Here is a 20226-nt window from a genome sequence, read left to right as displayed (position 1 = left end):
GTCCAGCACCATGGATTCCTTGGGATAGCTGGCACGGGGCAACTCCTCTGGGTAGCTGGCGCGGGGCAGGTCGGGCCAGTCCTCGGGTTTTCCACAGGCCGCTGGGCTTTCCCAATTGTGAGCTAGGCCGGAGGCGTCTGGCCTTCCCAGCGTCTGCTTCCCTAGTGAGCCCTGAGGTTGGGCCTTTATACTTCCAGGGCAACGCCTGACTCTTGGGGGCGGGCTCAGAGCTCCCTGGCTCCGCTCACTGTGGTGTCTGGAGGGGCTCGTCCCTCTCCAGGGTGGCAGGGAACCACACCGCCTCACTACACAGCGATTCCTGGTATCTCTACAATTTGTGACTAGTTTCCGCTTGCAGTGGTAGGGAATACCTTCTGGTGCACCCACACAGGGACCAATCATAACAGCATTTTCTATCCACAGCTACAGTAAGATACTGTTTTTGACCTACAGAGCCTTTCTTTGGGAAGCGAGTGAGCTACTTAATTTGTCCCTTGTTTCTTTGTTAACAGTTGCTGAAGACCCTGCAAAATCACTTGCCGACCCATCTTCTGGATTCGGTCATTCTTCACCACCACTACAGCCGCCTCCAACAAACTGTTTATCTAACGAAAATAGATTTCACTCTCTACCTTTTAGCCTGACAAAAACATCTCATACTAATGGTACTATTGGACATAGCCCTCTCTCTCTGTCTGTTCAATCAGTTATTGGGGATTTGAACACTGCTGCCACCCAGGAAAGTCCATCAACAGTAGTGCCTGTCAATAACTTGCATGGTCTTGAGGCAGGTTCACTGGCTGAAGTTAAAGAGAATCCTCCTTTCTATGGAGTAATCCGCTGGATCGGTCAGCCCCCAGGAGTAAATGAAGTATTGGCTGGATTGGAACTGGTAAATAATACAAACTGCACAGTCGTATTGTTTACAGTTCTATTTTCTGTCTGTCTTGCAATTTAAGTAATAGTTTTGTAACTGAGGACCAGAGCCCATGTACTCTACAAAATACCAGTAATTTGGCTTGGCTGAAATATAGTTGTCACATGATCTGAGTGCAGCATAGTTTAAATTTTTGAATAGGACTTAATCATTTTATAACTCCATTAAAGCCCTGTTTCATCACCAAGTTATGAGATGGTTGGGATCTTTCTGTACTACAGATAAAACTGTTGTAGTTAGACATTTTTGTAGTGTAGAAGAGCCTTAAATTCCTTTTATTTGTTTCTTAGTTTATATAGGCTGCTCCATCAGAATTTGTGAATTACTGGACATCCATCATTTTCTCTTTAAAAAGGCAGGGAATACAACCTACATAAAATATTGTCTGTAATAGTCTTCAGAATGTGAAGGCTGTTACCAGATGGTAGAATATTAGCACAATGATTGCCACCATAGTTCCACGGTAACTAATAGTTATATTCAGAGACTTGAATTTAGCAGTGAATTTAAGTCATACTTAATAGGTAGAGCAGAGCAGAAAATGGTTTTCCAAGTCCTGCTCTGCTTTGGAACAAAACTGGGACTTTTCAAATTTTTCTTTGGAGGGAGGAAGGGAGAGAAAAGAGAGACACACCCACCCCAGAATAGCCCTAACCACTATATACTAGCATTCACCTGGGATATGGGAGACCTGGGATCAAATCCTTGCACTGCCAGATGAAGAGTGCTCTAACCACAAGGCAACTGGTTATTTTGGGGTGGGTTTCTCTCGGTCTCTCCTGTTGGAGTGTCTTCACTTCATATGAGTAATATTTATTGGGCTAGAGAGAGACTCTATAGCCAAGTGATTAGAGTATTCATTGGGATGTGTGAGCCCAGGTTCCAGTCCATGAGTCTTTCATGTTCCATTTGAGTGTCCCAAGAAATCTTTCCTGACAAAAGTTACTGGAAAAAGTTTTTGTTTTTTCCCCTCCCCTTTCAGTTTTGATGAATTAGCATTGTCATTGACAAACCATTTTGCCGAAAATTCCCAACGAGTTCTACTTACAAGGCCAATTACACAAATTTCAAATAAAGCCACAGTTGCAGCAGAATTATGCAGATTTGTGTTATGATTTTGATATTTTTATGGTAGTCGTAGACCTGGTTGTGACTGTGCAGCAACTAAATTATTTTCTGTGCACGTAATATGATGCCTCTTAAGAATAATTTTCTATTGAATTTTACACAAGTATGTATTAAAATCCTAGCAGTATACGTATGGTAAACATGTTTTCCCTCTTAAAGAGGAGGCAGATGAGGACATGGGTGCATTTTGATTTGTCACCAAAAAAACCACTGTAGCTGATTAACTCTGTCCTTCATCCTATATTTGCAGTCACAAATGATCTGCAGGCTGTGTTTTGTGACTCCATGGGCTAAACTTGGCCTTTGGACTTGCACATAGTACACTTCTGCAATAGGTCTAACATCTGTTTAATAGTCATTAATACCTTTGACAGCATCCTTGAAATAGCTATCTTCCAGTCTTAATCATTCTGTTCCCTGTTAGAATTATACTTCAAACATTCAGACTTCCTTCATGCTCACACGGTTACAGAAGCTGCACTGGTATATTTCCCCCCAGCCTGCAATGAAAAAATTCAAACGATAATTATTTATGGTGGTGAAAAATACTGCATAGAGAATACCGTAAACTTACTTGATTGCAGAGGGGTTGAAGGGCAGAGAAATGTGGCTTTGCTGGTCTTATCATTAAACTAAAAAATAAATCACTCCTGAACTGAAGCCATATATACCAACTTGCAGCTCTAAATCAATCTTGCATCGCAGAGTAGAAAACTTGAATAGAGGTGTCTTTATCATAGATATCTTGTCAAACACCTAAATCACCAGAATCCTAGGAATTGGACTTCTAGGACAGTAGTTCTGCATGCATTTTTTCCATTTTTTTAAAAAAAAGTGGTAAACCCCCTCTGTTTCATTTTCAGGAAGATGAATGCGCCAGCTGTACAGATGGAACATTTAAAGGAACTAGATACTTCACCTGTGCCCCCAAAAAGGCTCTCTTTGTTAAACTCAAGAGCTGCAGGCCAGATTCTAGGTTTGCGTCACTGCAGCCTGTTCCCAACCAGATTGAACGCTGCAACTCTCTAGGTATTGAACATGTCCTTCACAATTATTTACTAATGTGGAAGTAACATTGTTTCTGATTTTGGTTCTTCATGCAGTAGTCAGCTAGAAATACATACCATTTAAAAGGCTGTACAAACACTACTTAATCTGATTAGTAGTTGGTGAGAGTACTATGCACAGAACACAATTTAACATTTTTCTGTGAATTATTCCGTCAATGTTCTACCACTACTTTTAAGAAAGTTGAAGCTTTTTCCTATTGCAGTCTTATATATCATATGATAAAGATCAGTGTGTAAATTGTGAAATGTATTGGAAATTGAAGTTTTTAATTACACTTGGCATTTCTCACTTTACTGATGGCAGCAGCAATCTTGCTGCGAGTTTTATAGAAATGTAGAGTTGGAAGGGACGTCGAGAGGTTATCTAGTCCAGTCCTCTGTGCTGAGGCAGGACACCCTGACAAGTGTTTGTCTAACCTGTTCTTAAAACCTTCAATTATGGGGATTCCATAACTTTCATTGGAAGCCTGTTTCGATGCTTAACTATCTCTATAGCTAGAACCTTTTTCCTAAATCTCCCTTGATGCAGGTTGAGCCAATTACATTTGCAACTCCAGCAATATATGATCTGGTTCAGATCCTGTAAGTCCGCTTCCATTCTCCTTCAATACAGCTTATTTTGAGAGGGGAAAAAATCAGCATGTAAATACTAACAACTTATTAAATGGAAAAGAGTGCTTGTGTACGTGGTGGAGGCATATTCTCTGGATGCAAAATATTCAGACTGTCTTGATGATCTTGTGCTAGATGTGTTTTGGCAAAGAGAAATAGAGTTTCTAAACATTCGTACGTTTTAAGATGGTTTAAATAGAACATGTAAAAATTAGGATGAAATTCATTTATGCACACTAGATGAAACTCTATTCCAGTGTAGTGGGCTCAATCCAAGTGTGGTAATGTGGGACATCAGTGGGGCTTTAAGGACTTGTGCGCCATCGCTGCAGAATGTGTTTCACTCACTGAGAATAAATAGTACAATAAATGCCACACTGCTTCCTTCCAGGACCTGAAGAGCAGCTCTCCGTTGCTTGAAAGTTTGTACATTCCTTCAAGACAAATTGGTCCAATAGAATGTTACATCACCAACCTTGTCTCCCTTTCTAGTATAGGGAAAGAATGGTTTTAAAGTAAGAAATATGTTGTCTACAAAACACTTGTAGAAAAATCTTGATGGAGGTGAAATTTTGAAGCTTTTAAGTAACTTTAAAAAAATATTTTCAGCCTTTGGAGGATACTTAAGTGAAGTAGTAGAAGAAAACACTCCTCCAAAAACAGAAAAAGAAGGTTTAGAGACCATGATTGGAAAGAAGAAAGGTATCCAGGGTCATTACAATTCCTGTTACTTAGACTCCACCTTATTCTGGTAAGGTTTTTTTAAATTTTTTTTTAATTTCTTTTAATTTAAATGCAACTGAATTCAAAGATGTGGGTGAGGAGAAATGTTACAAACATAATAGAGTAGCAGAGTACTAATTTGTATTGAATGTTTTGCATTATTGCTGTGCAACGAACAATACATATATATGATTACATACTGGAGATGAACATAGTGGAATAACTATTGTACATGTTATGCCAGTGTAGGGATTACATTCATTTCAATTGAATGGAACCCACCAGGGCCGGATTGGCTCCTGACTATACATTGTGATATTCACTGAATGGGTTAAATAACTTCCTAACATGAAATGTTTAATTTGAATTCTTGACTGGTTTCCAGTCATTATTCTTGTCTTCTACCTTTATTTTCTTTGGTGTGGGGTAATTTATTTTTGCTTGATTTTGTTCTTTACTTCCTCCTCTGGCCTTCATTGGTTTGTCTTGAGACTTAGTAATGTTCCTCAGCATTTTACAGAATGAAAATAATTTTTTTTTTCTCTTTCAGCCTTTTTTCTTTTAGCTCTGTTTTGGATACTGTTTTACTTAGACCAAAAGAAAAGAATGATGTAGAATATTACAGTGAAACTCAAGAGCTGCTAAGGACAGAGATTGTAAACCCTCTGCGGATGTAAGTAGTTGCACAGAAAACATTGTATCAGAAGTGGCCAATGAGTCTCCAGTCTAGTATAAATTTCATAAATACCTAGCCAACTGTGCAATAGTATGTCAAGGGAATGAAAAGTTGTAAGGCAGCGAGGATAAACTGCTCTGGTGATTTTTAATCTAATTGGTGTAACTGCAGATGATCTTACAAAAAATGTACGACGGCATAGTTATATTGGCATTTCCATTTTCTGGAACTGGAAACAAACTTGTCTCTAGCTTTAGATAAACCATATGTGTTGGCACAAAATAAGTGGTAGTAGTCACCAATGGTGACTTGGATAGACAGATTGTTCTAACTACCCAACATCTTGATAACTATGGCATGAAAAGTTGTGCCTCAGTTTCTCTTCTGTTTAGGATTGTGTGATTCAGACGGACTCTTCTCTTCCTCGTTAGTCATTAGTAACAATCACAACTGGTTTTAAAAAGTTTCAGAAAATTCTGCTTTGTGGGTATATCATACACTGAAATAAATCATTTAGCAAATTATATTAAAAGAGAAATTCAAAGGTAATGAGTAGAGATGAGAAGTTTGAGGCTCATAGAACAAAGGAAATGTTACAGTAGGACATACATAGCAATATGCAGTGGGGATTATAAATTCATCTTTAGTTCAAAAAAAGATCACTGGGGTCTAAGAAAACATAATTAATTAGTAATGGTTATAGTTCTGAAGCTATACTTTGGTTTTACCATTAATAGCTTCTTTGTAAAAGTTTTAGCTTTCTTCCTTTGAAGAAAAATGCTGGATTTTGAACTCTTAGAAGTGAAGACGTGCACACCACTGGTGTATTTTGTGATTCCATGGCCAGAGAATGGATTGCACAATCTATCTCCAGCCAAAGAAATCTCAGATGATTGCTAGGACAGAAAATTAAAAGCTTTTTGTTTGTTTTTGTTTTTTGTCTCCCCTTGCCCCCAGTGTTTCAAGGCTTTTCGCTACACCTTCCCACAATATAGAAAGAGGAGACACGTCTCCTCTCTAATTCACAAAACTTCAACCACCTCCATGTTTCAAACACAGCTTTTTGCATTCAGGAAAAAGTGAAATACTCTTAACTGGAACAATTTCTGCAATGCTGTTGTGTACTGTCATTATAAAATTTGGTGAATACTGAATATGGTGGGGTAGTGCAAGTTAAATTGACAACTATTCCAAAACTGAAATGTGTGTAACATTTAGTATTCCGATAAATAACACAAGAAACTAATTTGTTTCATGTTTTATAAAACTCTGAATTTACATGAAGCTATCACAGAAATGTCCATGCACCTCAGAATTCAGCAGCACTCTGTCACAGAAAACTGTGGCAATGATCAAGAACTTGGTCCATTGTGCTGCAGAATACAAGAGGTCTGGCATTTAGATTTATGAGGGGTATACCAGATACTATACAAGTCAGTAAGGGAAATAAAGTTTTTTGAGCAAATAGTCTGTATTCTAGCTTCTGGTTATTAAGTCTCTCTTCTCTACTGACTTGATGAAAAGGGTTAGCTAATAGTTTATTAAACCAATTTCTTAATGTAGTTACGGATATGTGTGTGCCACGAAAATAATGAAATTGAGGAAAATACTTGAAAAAGTTGAAGCTGCATCAGGATTCACTTCTGAGGAAAAAGGTAATTGTAGAGGTGTTTTTTTTTTTTTTTTTTTTTTGCTTCTAGATATCTAGTAGTTGCTATAAGAAGGGACCGAAAAAATATATTAATTACATATTCTATGTTAAGATATACAGAGATTTTTTTTTTCTGTAGCACCCATCACTATAGTATCAAAACTTTGATTTAGGGATGGAGATTGAAGAATTTACTCTCCTGCTAGCTACTGCTGATGAGGAGGCCTAAACTAGCAATTTCTGCAGAATCTAAGCTTTTGGTTCCCCCCCCCCCAACCCCTTCCCTGTATTACAAAGGGGAAACTTCTTCCACCAGCCAGAGGAGGTCCAAGGCTGATATGAAAAAAAACCAGAGACCATGAGAGAGGTTGGAAAAAGAACTTTCTTTAGGAAGGCCAGCACCTTCCTCATGGAATGATCTTGAGCTCCTCCATAAAGCCCTTCCCCTTTCTGCTTTCAGGTCTTTCCTGAAGACTCACCTATGTTGTGAGGGAAACTAGCTGACTTTTACTTACAGGTTTGAGACTAATTAGCTGTAAAATATATTAAAAAACCAACAATCACAATATTTTATTACCAAGATGTGACCAGTCACTGCTCAACTATTCAGCTAATTTCCTTCTTTTCTGTTGGGAAAGTAGCATGCACTTTGCAGGTCCTGCTAGAAGCAAATTAATAATCCCTTCAATTAGGAGTGATAAGACGACATGACCACTGTTTTTGATATTGAGATCTGGATAGCAGATATCTGTCTCTGTCTGTCTGATCAATATTAAATTGGAGGCTGTGACACACCAACAAAGTAAAAATGATTACCACTGTAGATATTTCTTGCATCAATTAGCAGATACTGTAATTACTTTTCTATTTCCTCTGCTGGTGGTAGCTTTTTTCCGTCTTCTCAGGATAAAATTTCACAGGGTCAAATAATTCCCTTTGGAGTAGGATATCTTTGTTCATCTGTAAGTCTTGTTATCCAGAATTTAGCCTTCATCTGTTTATGGTTCTGTTCGGTGCTTAGTAGATGATGAAGTTGAGGATTGTGTGCTCCCAAATGTGGCAGTTGATAAGTTGACATAATTACGAAGCTACTAAAATTGAATGTTTTGTTGGGTTTTTTTGTTCCAATTAGAATAAAGCTGCTTAATTTTATTACAGAAAACAGTCTTGGAGATGGTATGTGCTTTAACATGCTACTATTACTTTTATTTTTGTCCAGATCCAGAAGAATTCTTGAATATTTTATTTCATCATATTTTAAGAGTAGAGCCACTGTTAAAAATAAGGTAAAATGCTCTTTTGACTAAGCAATAAAAATGTACATGTTGAACTCTCACAGCCAGATTTATTCTGCCAATGATGCTAGTGCCAGTGCAGGAGCTGAAAAAAGGGCTTCCACCCTTAAAGCTGGTCTAAATTATGCTCCTTGCTAACACTGCCTTCAGCCTCATTTGGGGATGTGACAGGGTGCTGAGTAAGGAGAGCTTAATCATCCCCCTGCCACTCCAGTCTCAATCAAGGGGGTTGGATTGGGGCTGGTTGAAGAGCCCTGTGCCTGCCTGGCAACGAGAAACAGCTGCCAGCCTTATTAGTTAGGGGCTATAAAAGCTAGGGGAGGAGAGAGGCAGGCACAGGGAAGGGTGGGGGCTGGGACTGGGTGGGGCAGGGCCGGGCCCGGGCCTGCTGCTGGCAAAGTTTGACTGTGAAAAACCTGTACGTAAGTAGTAAGGCGGTGGTGGGAAACAGCTGTAAATAAAGAGCACTGGTGTTTGCATCAACCTGAGGCATTCCTGACTGGTTTGCGAGGGAAGCAGGGGCAGAAACCAGAGGGGCCCAGCTTACGTCTCACGACGGGGGTATCAGCAAAGCATATTGCTGCTTTGGCTTTGCCTACTGCTGCCTCTGGCTTGCTCCTAAAAGCCCTTTGTGTCAAGGTTTTTGGTTCCCTGGGGATGGTGTAAAGGTCTCCTGCCCCTGTTTGTTGTACATGTTGGCCTTATGTGCCTGACCTTTTATGGCCCCTTTGTACCAGCATAGCTAACCCACAGGGCCCATAGAGCAATTCTGAATCTAGCCCTTACTGTGTAGCCAGTTACTTTTGGAACAACTTTTTGAAGCAATCTTAAGCAGTAGAATCTGACATAAAATATTATGGCTTTTCAGGAAAAATGTAATAGTTTGCTGTGGAGGAGGCATGAAGATTTTGATTCCTTATTTCTTTCAAAGTTAAACACATGCAGTCCTTATTAAAAATAATTCTTTATAAAATTGTAGGGCCTCATTCTCGCCTATGCAAGTTATTCTTTCTAAGGCAGGCCGAGAGAACTAATCTAACTCACGGAGTTTTATATTCATTCTTTGGGAATAGGATGTTGGGGGTTTATTCACCCCCACCCCCACATAGAATTGGCAGAGATTTTGCCCCCTAAATCTGCATGTCTTTGGGCATGCAATGGAGGGCCTATTGCTTCCATGCTGTTGCCTAGCCCTTGCCTTTCTGTGGCCCCTTGACAATACATCTCTTGCAGCAGCCTTGTTGCCAGGAATTTCTCAAGGGCTTCTTTCACTGGGAATCCCTTGCTCCCCATAAGCTCTGCAATAAACTTTCCTGAGTTGCCCTTCAGATTTGAGTTGATATTATTAAACCTATTGTGGTCAGCTCCTAGCCCTCTCCTTTGGAGCTTCTTCAGAGAAGCTTCTGTAAGTTGTGGGAAAAGATAGAGGAAGCATGCTGCGGAGCTGGCACACTCTCTACTTTCTTCCTATTTCTACCCTAGCCCAGATTCATGGGCTTTTGTCTCCCCTCCTCTCTCAAAAAATAAGGAAAAACTGAGTCCATATAGAGAATATTTTCAGAATGTAACATGCAAGATCCTGGCCCACTATACTGCAGTATTTCCGCACTGTTAAACTATGATGATTTGCCTAATCAATCTGTAGAAATTGTGGATGTTCCAGATTTAACAGTTTGGGAATATCGGATATTCACATTAAAATAGATGTAATATAGTTTTTATAGTTGAACAAAATTTTAAGAATGCTTTAAGCCCAAGGATACCCAGTGCTGTGCTTTCTTAAAGGAACACTGAAAAGACAAAAATCATGCTTTCAAAGGAGGTTGTCAAGGTTCCTTCCCCACTCTGAACTCTAGGGTACAGATGTGGGGACCTGCATGAAAAACCTCCTAAGCTTATCTTTACCAGCTTAGGTTGAAACTTCCCCAAGGTACTGTCAAGGTTCCTCCCCCACTCTGAACTCTAGGGTACAGATGTGGGGACCTGCATGAAAAACCTCCTAAGCTTATCTTTACCAGCTTAGGTCAAAACTTCCCCAAGGTACAAAATATTACACCCGTTATCCTTGGAATGGCCGCTACCACCACCAAACAATTACTGGTTACTGGGGAAGAGCTGTTTGGACGCGTCTGTCCCCCCAAAATACTTCCCAAAACCTTGCACCCCACTTCCTGGACAAGGTTTGGTAAAAAGCCTCACCAATTTGCCTAGGTGACTACAGACCCAGACCCTTGGATCTTAAGAACAATGAACAATCCTCCCAACACTTGCACCCCCCCTTTCCTGGGAAATGTTGGATAAAAAGCCTCACCAATTTGCATAGGTGACCACAGACCCAAACCCTTGGATCTGAGAACAATGAAAAAGCATTCAGTTTTTTACAAGAAGACTTTTAATAAAAAATAGAAGTAAATAGAAATAAAGAAATCCCCCCTGTAAAATCAGGATGGTAGATATCTTACAGGGTAATTAGATTCAAAAACATAGAGAACCCCTCTAGGCAAAAGCTTAAGTTACAAAAAAGATACACAGACAGAAATAGTTATTCTATTCAGCACAATGCTTTTCTCAGCCATTTAAAGAAATCATAATCTAACACATACCTAGCTAGATTACTTACTAAAAGTTCTAAGACTCCATTCCTGGTCTGTCCCTGGCAAAGAGCAGCACACAGATAGACCCTTTGTTCCTCTCCCTCCTCCCAGCTTTTGAAAGTATCTTGTCTCCTCATTGGTCATTTTGGTCAGGTGCCAGCGAGGTTACCTTTAGCTTCTTAACCCTTTACAGGTGAGAAGAGCTTTCCCCTGGCCAGGAGGGATTTCAAAGGGGTTTACCCTTCCCTTTATATTTATGACACGCCCCCCAAATCTCAGCTAGGGTGAAACACTGGCTGGGATTTCTTCCTGGAGCTCTAGGAAAAACAGAGTTAATAAGACACATGCATCTCTAAATATACTACCAAGTACATAAAGACTAACAATATTTTCCACATCTCAAGGACGATTTTAACCAGTTGATTCTGGGAAACTTTCACGGGAGAGTGCATCAGCCACTTTGTTAGAAGCTCCTGAGATGTGTTGGACGTCGAAATCAAAATCTTGGAGAGCTAAACTTCACCGAAGAAGTTTTTTGTTAGTTTCCTTGACGGTGTGAAGCCACTTCAGTGCAGCATGGTCGGTTTGCAGGTGGAAACGCCGTCCCCAAACATATGGGTGTAGCTTTTCCAGAGCGTAGACAATGGCGTAACATTCTTTTTCAGTGACTGACCAGTTGCTTTCCCTCTCAGACAGTTTTTTGCTGAGAAACACTACAGGGTGGAATTCTTGATCAGGTCCTTTCTGCATTAAAACTGCTCCCACACCACGCTCAGATGCATCTGTGGTTACTAGGAACGGTTTGTCAAAGTCTGGGGCCCTTAGTACAGGGTCAGACATGAGTGTCGCTTTAAGCTTGTTAAAGGCCTTCTGACACTTTCCGGTCCACTGAACAGCATTTGGCTGTTTCTTTTTGGTTAGGTCTGTCAGTGGGGCAGCGATTTGGCTGTAGTGCGGTACAAATCGTCTGTAATAACCAGCCAAGCCTAAGAAGGATTGAACCTGTTTCTTTGACTTTGGGACAGGCCACTTTTGGATAGCATCCACTTTGGCCTGTAGGGGGCTGATAGTTCCTTGACCCACCTGGTGTCCAAGGTAAGTCACTCTGTTTAGGCCTATTTGACACTTCTTAGCCTTAACAGTTAGTCCTGCCTCTCTTATGCGCTCAAGGACTTTTTGTAGATGTTCCAGGTGGTCTGCCCAGGAATCCGAAAATATGGCCACATCGTCAAGGTAGGCGACTGCATATTCTCCTAATCCTGCTTGGAGACCATCTACAAGTCTTTGGAAAGTGGCGGGTGCATTTCGCAGCCCGAAAGGGAGTACATTAAATTCATACAGCCCGAGATGTGTGATGAAGGCTGACCTTTCCTTGGCAGATTCATCTAGCGGTACCTGCCAGTACCCCTTGGTTAAGTCCAAGGTAGAGATGAACTGGGCCCGTCCCAGTTTCTCTAATAGTTCATCTGTGCGTGGCATTGGATAGTTGTCTGGGCGAGTTACAGCATTTAGCTTACGGTAGTCCACGCAAAAACGTATTTCCCCATCTGGTTTGGGAACTAGAACCACTGGAGATGCCCATGCACTTTCAGAGGGGCGGATTACCCCCATCTGTAACATATCCTGGATCTCCCGTTCTATAGCAGTTTTAGCTTGAGGAGACACCCGGTAAGGTTGGACCCTAATTGGGTGAGCATTACCTGTGTCAATGGAGTGGTATGCCCGTTCAGTCAGTCCTGGGGTGGCTGAGAACGTTGGCGCGTAGCTAGTGCACAGCTCCTGGATCTGCTGTCGCTGCATACGCCCAAGGGTCATGGAGAGGTTCACCTCTTCCACACCACCAGCACATTTCCCTTCGTAGTAAACACCTTCAGGCCACTCAGCGTCGTCTCCTCCCTGGGCTGTAAACTGACAAACCTTTAATTCTCTGGAATAAAAGGGCTTTAGAGAATTAATATGGTACACCTTAGGCTTCCGGTTGGAGGTGGGGAATGCTATGAGATAATTAACAGCTCCCAGGCGCTCCTGGACCGTGAATGGCCCTTCCCACGATGCTTCCATTTTATGGGCCTGGAGCGCCCTTAAAGACCATGACCTGGTCTCCTACTTTGAAGGAACGCTCTCTGGCATGTTTATCATACCAGGCTTTTTGCTCTTTTTGAGCATCCTGTAAGTTTTCTCTAGCAAGGGCTAAAGAGGTTCGGAGGCTGTTTTGTAGGTTGGTTACAAAGTCCAGAATGTTAGTTCCTGGAGAAGGTGTAAATCCCTCCCATTGCTGCTTCACCAACTGCAATGGCCCCTTAACCTCACGGCCATATACAAGTTCAAATGGGGAAAACCCTAAACTGGGATGTGGTACAGCTCTGTAGGCAAAGAGCAACTGCTGCAACACTAGGTCCCAATCATTGGAGTGCTCATTTACAAATTTACGTATCATGGCCCCCAAAGTTCCATTAAACTTCTCCACCATGCCATTTGTTTGATGGTGGTAAGGAGTGGCAACCAAGTGATTTACCCCATGAGCTTCCCAAAGGTTTTTCATAGTTCCTGCCAGGAAATTAGTCCCTGCATCTGTGAGGATGTCGGAGGGCCAACCTACCCTGGCAAAAATGTCTGCTAGTGCCTGGCACACACTTATAGCCCTGGTGTTGCTCAGAGCTACTGCTTCCGGCCATCGGGTGGCAAAATCCATGAAAGTCAGTATGTACTGCTTTCCTCTGGGTGTCTTTTTCGGAAAAGGACCCAGAATATCCACAGCTACTCGCTGAAATGGAACTTCAATGATGGGGAGTGGCTGGAGAGGGGCTTTGACCTGGTCTTGGGGTTTTCCCACTCTTTGGCACACCTCACAAGACTGGACATAGGTAGAAACATCCTTGCCCATTCCCTCCCAGTGGAATGACCCCCCCAAACGGTCTTTGGTCCTGTTCACCCCAGCATGGCCACTAGGGTGATCATGGGCTAAGCTCAAGAGCTTGGCCCGGTATTTAGTTGGAACTACCAACTGTCTCTGAGGATGCCAGTCTTCCTGGTGTCCACCAGAAAGAGTTTCCTTGTATAAAAGTCCTCTTTCTACAACAAACCTGGATCGATTAGAAGAGCTGAGAGGCGGTGGGTTGCTCCGTGCCGCCGTCCAAGCTCTCTGGAGGCTTTCATCTGCTTCCTGTTCGGTCTGGAACTGTTCCCTTGATGCTGGGGACATCAGTTCCTCATGGGATTGTGGACCTAGGCTTGGTCCCTCTGGAAGCGATATAGGGGATGGAGCTGTTTCTGTTGACTGTGAACCGCTCTCCGCTGGTGCACTATGTTGGGATTCAGGCTCCGGCTGAGCCTCTTGTGTAGGGTTATCGGCTGCTGCCAGTTCAGGTTCGGTGGGGCCTTCAGGTGTTGAGGTTGCAAGTACTGGATTCAGTGCTGACACGGGGTCTGGTGTTGGTTGTTCGGCTGGTTCCGGTTCTAGGACTGGTTCCGTCTGGGTCTCTGGGACTGGATCCACTACTGCTGTTGCAGACATTGGCCTGGGGTCCGGGTCCATCACCTCTGACTGGGTCCTGATAGAAGTTTCCGGAACAGAGCTAGGCCTCACGGCTTGTTTAGCCTGGCTGCGGGTGACCATTCCCACCCTCTTGGCCTGCTTCACATGATTGGCCAAGTCCTCCCCCAACAGCATGGGGATGGGATAATCATCATAGACTGCAAAAGTCCACATTCCTGACCAGCCCTTGTACTGGACAGGCAACTTGGCTGTAGGCAAATTGAAAGAGTTGGACTTGAAGGGTTGAATCGTCACTTGGATCTCTGGGTTGATTAAATTGGGGTCCACTAAGGAAGCATGGATAGCTGACACTTGTGCTCCGGTGTCCCTCCACGCGGTGACCTTCTTCCCGCCCACACTCACAGTTTCCCTCCGCTCCAAGGGTATCTGGGAGGTATCTGGGCCTGTGGACCTCTGGTGTGATTCTGGTGCAATGAACTGTAATCTGTTGGGGTTCTTGGGGCAGTTGGCCTTTACATGCCCCAGCTCGTTACACTTAAAACATCGTCCAGCTGACGGGTCACTGGGGCGAGGAGGGTTGCTGGAGAACGGGGTGGTGGGACGATAAGGGGTCTGGAGGGTTCTTTGGGAGGTAGGTGGGGCTTTGGGCGGCCCCCGGTAATAGGGTGTGGTCTGGGGTGGTCCCTTCTGGTCTCCACTCCAACTGCGACCAGTTTTCTTCTTCTCTGCCACCTCCACCCATCTGGCTCCAATCTCTCCTGCCTCGATTACAGTTTTGGGCTTCCCGTCTAGGATGTATCTTTCTATTTCCTCAGGAACACCCTCTAAGAATTGTTCCATTTGCATTAGGAAGGGCAAATTTACTGGAGATTCAACACTTGCTCCTGATATCCAGGCATCCCAATGTTTCACAATGTGGTAGGCATGTCGGGTAAATGACATGTCTGGTTTCCACCTTAGGGCTCTGAACCTCCGACGAGACTGCTCGGGTGTTATCCCCATTCTGACTCTCGCCTTGGATTTAAACAGTTCATACTTGTTCATGTGTTCTTTAGGCATTTCAGCTGCCACCTCAGCTAAGGGTCCACTGAGCTGCGGCCTCAGCTCTACCATGTATTGGTCAGTAGAGATGTTGTACCCAAGGCAGGCCCTTTCAAAGTTTTCTAAGAAGGCCTCAGTATCATCACCTGCCTTGTAGGTGGGGAACTTTCTGGGATGGGAAGTGGTACCTGGAGAAGGATTGCTAGGGTTTGTTGGTATATTCTGCTGGGCCTTTATCCTCTCCACCTCCTCCACATGCTTCCTCTCTTTTTCCTTCTCCTCCTCCACATGCTTCCTCTCTTTTTCCTTCTCCTCCTCCACATGCTTCCTTGCCTCCATTTCCCTCTTGTGGGCAGCCTCCTGTACCTCCTTCTCCAGCCGCATGAGTTCTATCTGTCTTTCATGTTCCCTTTGTCTTTCCTCAGCCTGAAATTTGGCTAATTCCAGCTGTAGTTGAGCTGAGGATTTGGTCATTCTAACCTCTCTGTTTTTAACTAACTTTACACCTGAGGTTTAGAAATAAACAAACAAAACTTGGCTGTAAAATTTTGCTGTGCTGCAATAGAATACCTATTCTCTGATAGTGATTGTCAGCCTACAGAAAAAGACAATTCCCTTGTCTCTGCTCTGGGCCCAAATTAAAGCAAAAAACCTCCAACTGCTTGGAAACCTGCTTACCCAGCCCAAAGAAAAAGCAAATGGGTAGAACACACACCCCCTATTTACTTTTAGGAAGAAAAGAAAAAAAAAACCTCTGGATTGGAAGATTTCCCTGCAGGAGTTAAGTACCCTGCCTCCAGGCAAAAAAACCCTGCAATTCACAAGATAATCCCCTTTTGTCTCTGCTTGGCCACAAAGCAGAGAGAAACCAAGCTGCTTTCAGTTTCAAAGCTGCTTTCTGGACTTTCTTTCCAAAGAAAAAAAAATTTTCCTTTTTAAAATCTGTATTTCTAGTTCAAAAAATCTCAACTGGATCTCAAATGATTTCAGGTTAATCCCACCTCTGCCACCATGTCAAGGTTCCTCCCCCACTCTGAACTCTAGGGTACAGATGTGGGGACCTGCATGAAAAACCTCCTAAGCTTATCTTTACCAGCTTAGGTCAAAACTTCCCCAAGGTACAAAATATTACACCCGTTATCCTTGGAATGGCCGCTACCACCACCAAACAATTACTGGTTACTGGGGAAGAGCTGTTTGGACGCGTCTGTCCCCCCAAAATACTTCCCAAAACCTTGCACCCCACTTCCTGGACAAGGTTTGGTAAAAAGCCTCACCAATTTGCCTAGGTGACTACAGACCCAGACCCTTGGATCTTAAGAACAATGAACAATCCTCCCAACACTTGCACCCCCCCTTTCCTGGGAAATGTTGGATAAAAAGCCTCACCAATTTGCATAGGTGACCACAGACCCAAACCCTTGGATCTAAGAACAATGAAAAAGCAGTCAGTTTTTTACAAGAAGACTTTTAATAAAAAATAGAAGTAAATAGAAATAAAGAAATCCCCCCTGTAAAATCAGGATGGTAGATATCTTACAGGGTAATTAGATTCAAAAACATAGAGAACCCCTCTAGGCAAAAGCTTAAGTTACAAAAAAGATACACAGACAGAAATAGTTATTCTATTCAGCGCAATGCTTTTCTCAGCCATTTAAAGAAATCATAATCTAACACATACCTAGCTAGATTACTTACTAAAAGTTCTAAGACTCCATTCCTGGTCTGTCCCTGGCAAAGAGCAGCACACAGATAGACCCTTTGTTCCTCTCCCTCCTCCCAGCTTTTGAAAGTATCTTGTCTCCTCATTGGTCATTTTGGTCAGGTGCCAGCGAGGTTACCTTTAGCTTCTTAACCCTTTACAGGTGAGAAGAGCTTTCCCCTGGCCAGGAGGGATTTCAAAGGGGTTTACCCTTCCCTTTATATTTATGACAGGTACAAACTATTTTACCTTTTGCCCCTGGACTTTATTGCTGCCACCACCAAGCGTCTAACAAATATATAACAGGGAAAGAGCACGCTTAGAAACGTCTTCCCCCCCCCCAAAATCCTCCCAAACCCTACACCCCCTTTCTTGGGGAAGGCTTGATAAAAATCCTCACCAGTTTGCATAGGTGAACACAGACCCAAACCCTTGGATCTTAAGAACAATGAAAAAGCAATCAGGTTTTTAAAAGAAGAATTTTAATTGAAGAAAAAGTAAAAGAATCACCTCTGTAAAATCAGGATGGTAAATACCTTACAGGATAATCAGATTCAAAACATAAAGAATACCTCTAGGCAAAACCTTAAGTTACAAAAAGACACAAAAACAGGAATATACATTCCGTTCAGCACAACTTATTTTCTCAGCCATTTAAACAAAACCGAATCTAACGCCTATCTAACTAGATTGCTTATTAGCCCTTTACAGGAGTTCTGACTTGCATTCCTGCTCTGGTCCGGGCAAAGAAAAAACAGAGACAGAACCCTTTGGTCCCTCCCCCCCCACCCCCTCGTTTTTCCTCTGGCCAGGAGAGATTTAAAGGTGGTTAGCCTCCCCTTTATGTTTATGACAGAGGTAATCTTTATCAGAGTTCCTAGTGACAGACTTTATTAAAATGCAATACATGCTAATCTGGAGCGCCGTATTCCACACACAAGCAGATGGATGGGCTGGAGAATTAAATGAAAGTGAGGAAGAGTGCCTCTGCTGTATGCCTGCCTTTTACCTATCTTTTCTGCAGCACCTCACAGATGCCTTTTGTCCCTGTTTCCATAAAGATGGAACACTGAGGCAGTTCGTGAAAGGGGTAGGGCAAGGCAAGATAGCAGCAACTTTGAGTTTTGTGGTCTGAGAATCCTTCTTATATCCAGGAAGAAGTTAATGCTGCTTATTACAGCATTGATCTGTGCTCTAAGGTAGCAGTTATTGCACAGACAAAGAAGTTTAATGACTGTGTGTCCTCAGGAATCCATGCTGGCTAGGCAGAAAGTCCAGCAGTGTGATGAAGTAGCTCTTCAATAATGTCCTTTCCCTGTGATCTATGGGGTTAGAGACCAATGATGGACTCTCTCATACCCCTTTTCCCTGATGGGAGCGTTAGTCAGTCAATCTGTCCAACATGAACATTTAATTTACTAAGCTCCTTTTGAAGACTTACTGCAGGAGAATATGATATGACTTATGATGTAATTTTCAGTCTTTCTGCTATCTTACTACTTGCACCTTCACTCAGCTTTCAGAGTGAAAATTGCCTTGGTGTGTCTCGTTTTCTGATACTCATGCATTTGAAAGTGTTTCTGTTGGTGTTTCCAGCAATGCATTGTCCTGCATTTTTAAAACATTAATCAAAATATTTCTATTCCTTTAAATGTTTTTTTATAAAACACCCTTTTCCTTAACTCTACCTGTGCTTATCCACTACTTGACCATGTCCCTTTAAGCTTTTATTTGTGGCAACCTGAAAAGTGCATAGCATTATGAAGTTGTTATAAAAAATGAAAATACACTTAAAAGTAAAGGGAATGGTGTGAAATGGTTTTCTTATTCAAGTATTTGTACATGTGGATCCCCCTCATGGTCCACGTGCACTGTATGTGTAGGAGTTCAGAATGTTTTTTCTAGCAGTATCTATTAGGAGTCATTTGTGAGTCTTGCATGCCTCATGCACTACCTCTCCCAAGGGCATAAAAGCCCATGCAACCCCAACCGCCACGCGGTTCCTTCTGACTCTCTGCCAAGGGGCAGTCAGAACAACCTCCATATTCCTTGCTTAATCTTAATCTTCCTTGCTTAATCTTAAATCTTACTTTGTTCACTGTAGCTTTTTTTAATAGTTATTTGTGTTTCCTTTAGCTTACTGGCTGTATGTAAGTATATGTTAACCATTGTAAAAATATTCCATTTATTTTCAAGATATTTTTTATCTGTATTCTTAGGTCAGCAGGTCAAAAGGTACAAGACTGTTACTTCTATCAAATTTTTATGGAGAAAAATGAGAAAGTTGGAGTCCCGACAATTCAGCAGTTACTAGAATGGTCTTTTATCAACAGCAGCTTGAAGTTTGCAGAGGTTGGTCACAGTTGTTAGTTTGTTTATACAGATGTGACCTTTATACACAGTGGAAAATATTCTGTTTCCTAAAAAAGGAGAAATGTATATTTTGTGATATCTTAATCACTGGGTGAACATTCAATATTTATGAGAAGAGTGGTCTACTAATACTGGTAGGAAAAAGTGCATGACATGATGCTAGACATTACCTTTTATAAAATCTCATTGAGATGGTTTAGTGTGTCTCTGTCTTTTGACCAAACTGATTGGAAATAAGGTTAATGTTCTGGTATATTTAAAAACAAAGTTTTTGACATTTAAATAGGTTAATTTTCTTTTGTTAATCATTTAATTTTACGGAGGAGTAAGACTTTTGATCCCTTCCTATGTTAAAATTGTGCAGATACTGTCTGTTCAGGGGAGGGGAATTAGTATATGTTTTAATATACCATTTAAACATGGCTGGTACCTACTGCACATGAAGAATTAGGTTGGAGTCCTTTCTTCTTAATTTTAGGTTTTTTATGAGATTACAGTGATATAGTTGTAAACATTAAATTATTTTTTCATTTGTTGTTTTGGTTAATATATAGACATGTAGCTTTAAAAACATTATGATTTAGCAACTATAAACCAATATAATACTAGATGAAAATTTTATAAAATGTATATTTGGAAGATCTAAATTGCATTCTATTTTGGGATTTTTGGTAGGCACCCTCATGTCTGATTATTCAGATGCCTCGATTTGGAAAAGACTTCAAAATGTTCAACAAAATATTTCCATCTCTGGAATTAAATATAACAGACTTACTTGAAGACAGTAAGTATAAATTACTAGGTATTGTAAAAGTAAGTAGCCTGGTAGCCATATGCAAGATTATATTAAAAATGTAGAAGTCTGTGAAATAGACTGAGCTTGGAATGAACTTTTGATCATAACCAATAATCTTTTTTTCCTTTTGAT

The 20226-nt window shown here is 41.8% G+C and overlaps 1 protein-coding gene across 4 annotated transcripts in view; it reads left to right on the top strand.

The window, feature by feature from the left end:
* The window catches only part of CYLD (CYLD lysine 63 deubiquitinase), a 53720-nt gene that overhangs the window by 18601 nt on the left and 14893 nt on the right, over window positions 1-20226 (top strand). For all 4 annotated transcript variants that reach the window (XM_048870826.2, XM_048870825.2, XM_048870823.2 and 1 more), the window contains 8 exons: window positions 513-892; window positions 2929-3094; window positions 4357-4498; window positions 5021-5143; window positions 6710-6801; window positions 8017-8083; window positions 19145-19277; window positions 19974-20082. In XM_048870826.2, the coding sequence (XP_048726783.1) occupies window positions 513-892; window positions 2929-3094; window positions 4357-4498; window positions 5021-5143; window positions 6710-6801; window positions 8017-8083; window positions 19145-19277; window positions 19974-20082 (1212 nt within the window). The remainder of the gene's footprint in view (window positions 1-512; window positions 893-2928; window positions 3095-4356; window positions 4499-5020; window positions 5144-6709; window positions 6802-8016; window positions 8084-19144; window positions 19278-19973; window positions 20083-20226) is intronic.

This window comes from Caretta caretta, chromosome 12, assembly GCF_965140235.1.
Source record: "Caretta caretta isolate rCarCar2 chromosome 12, rCarCar1.hap1, whole genome shotgun sequence".
In the NCBI taxonomy this organism is placed as follows: Eukaryota; Metazoa; Chordata; order Testudines; family Cheloniidae; genus Caretta; species Caretta caretta.
This window is presented reverse-complemented; position numbering and strand designations above follow the sequence as displayed.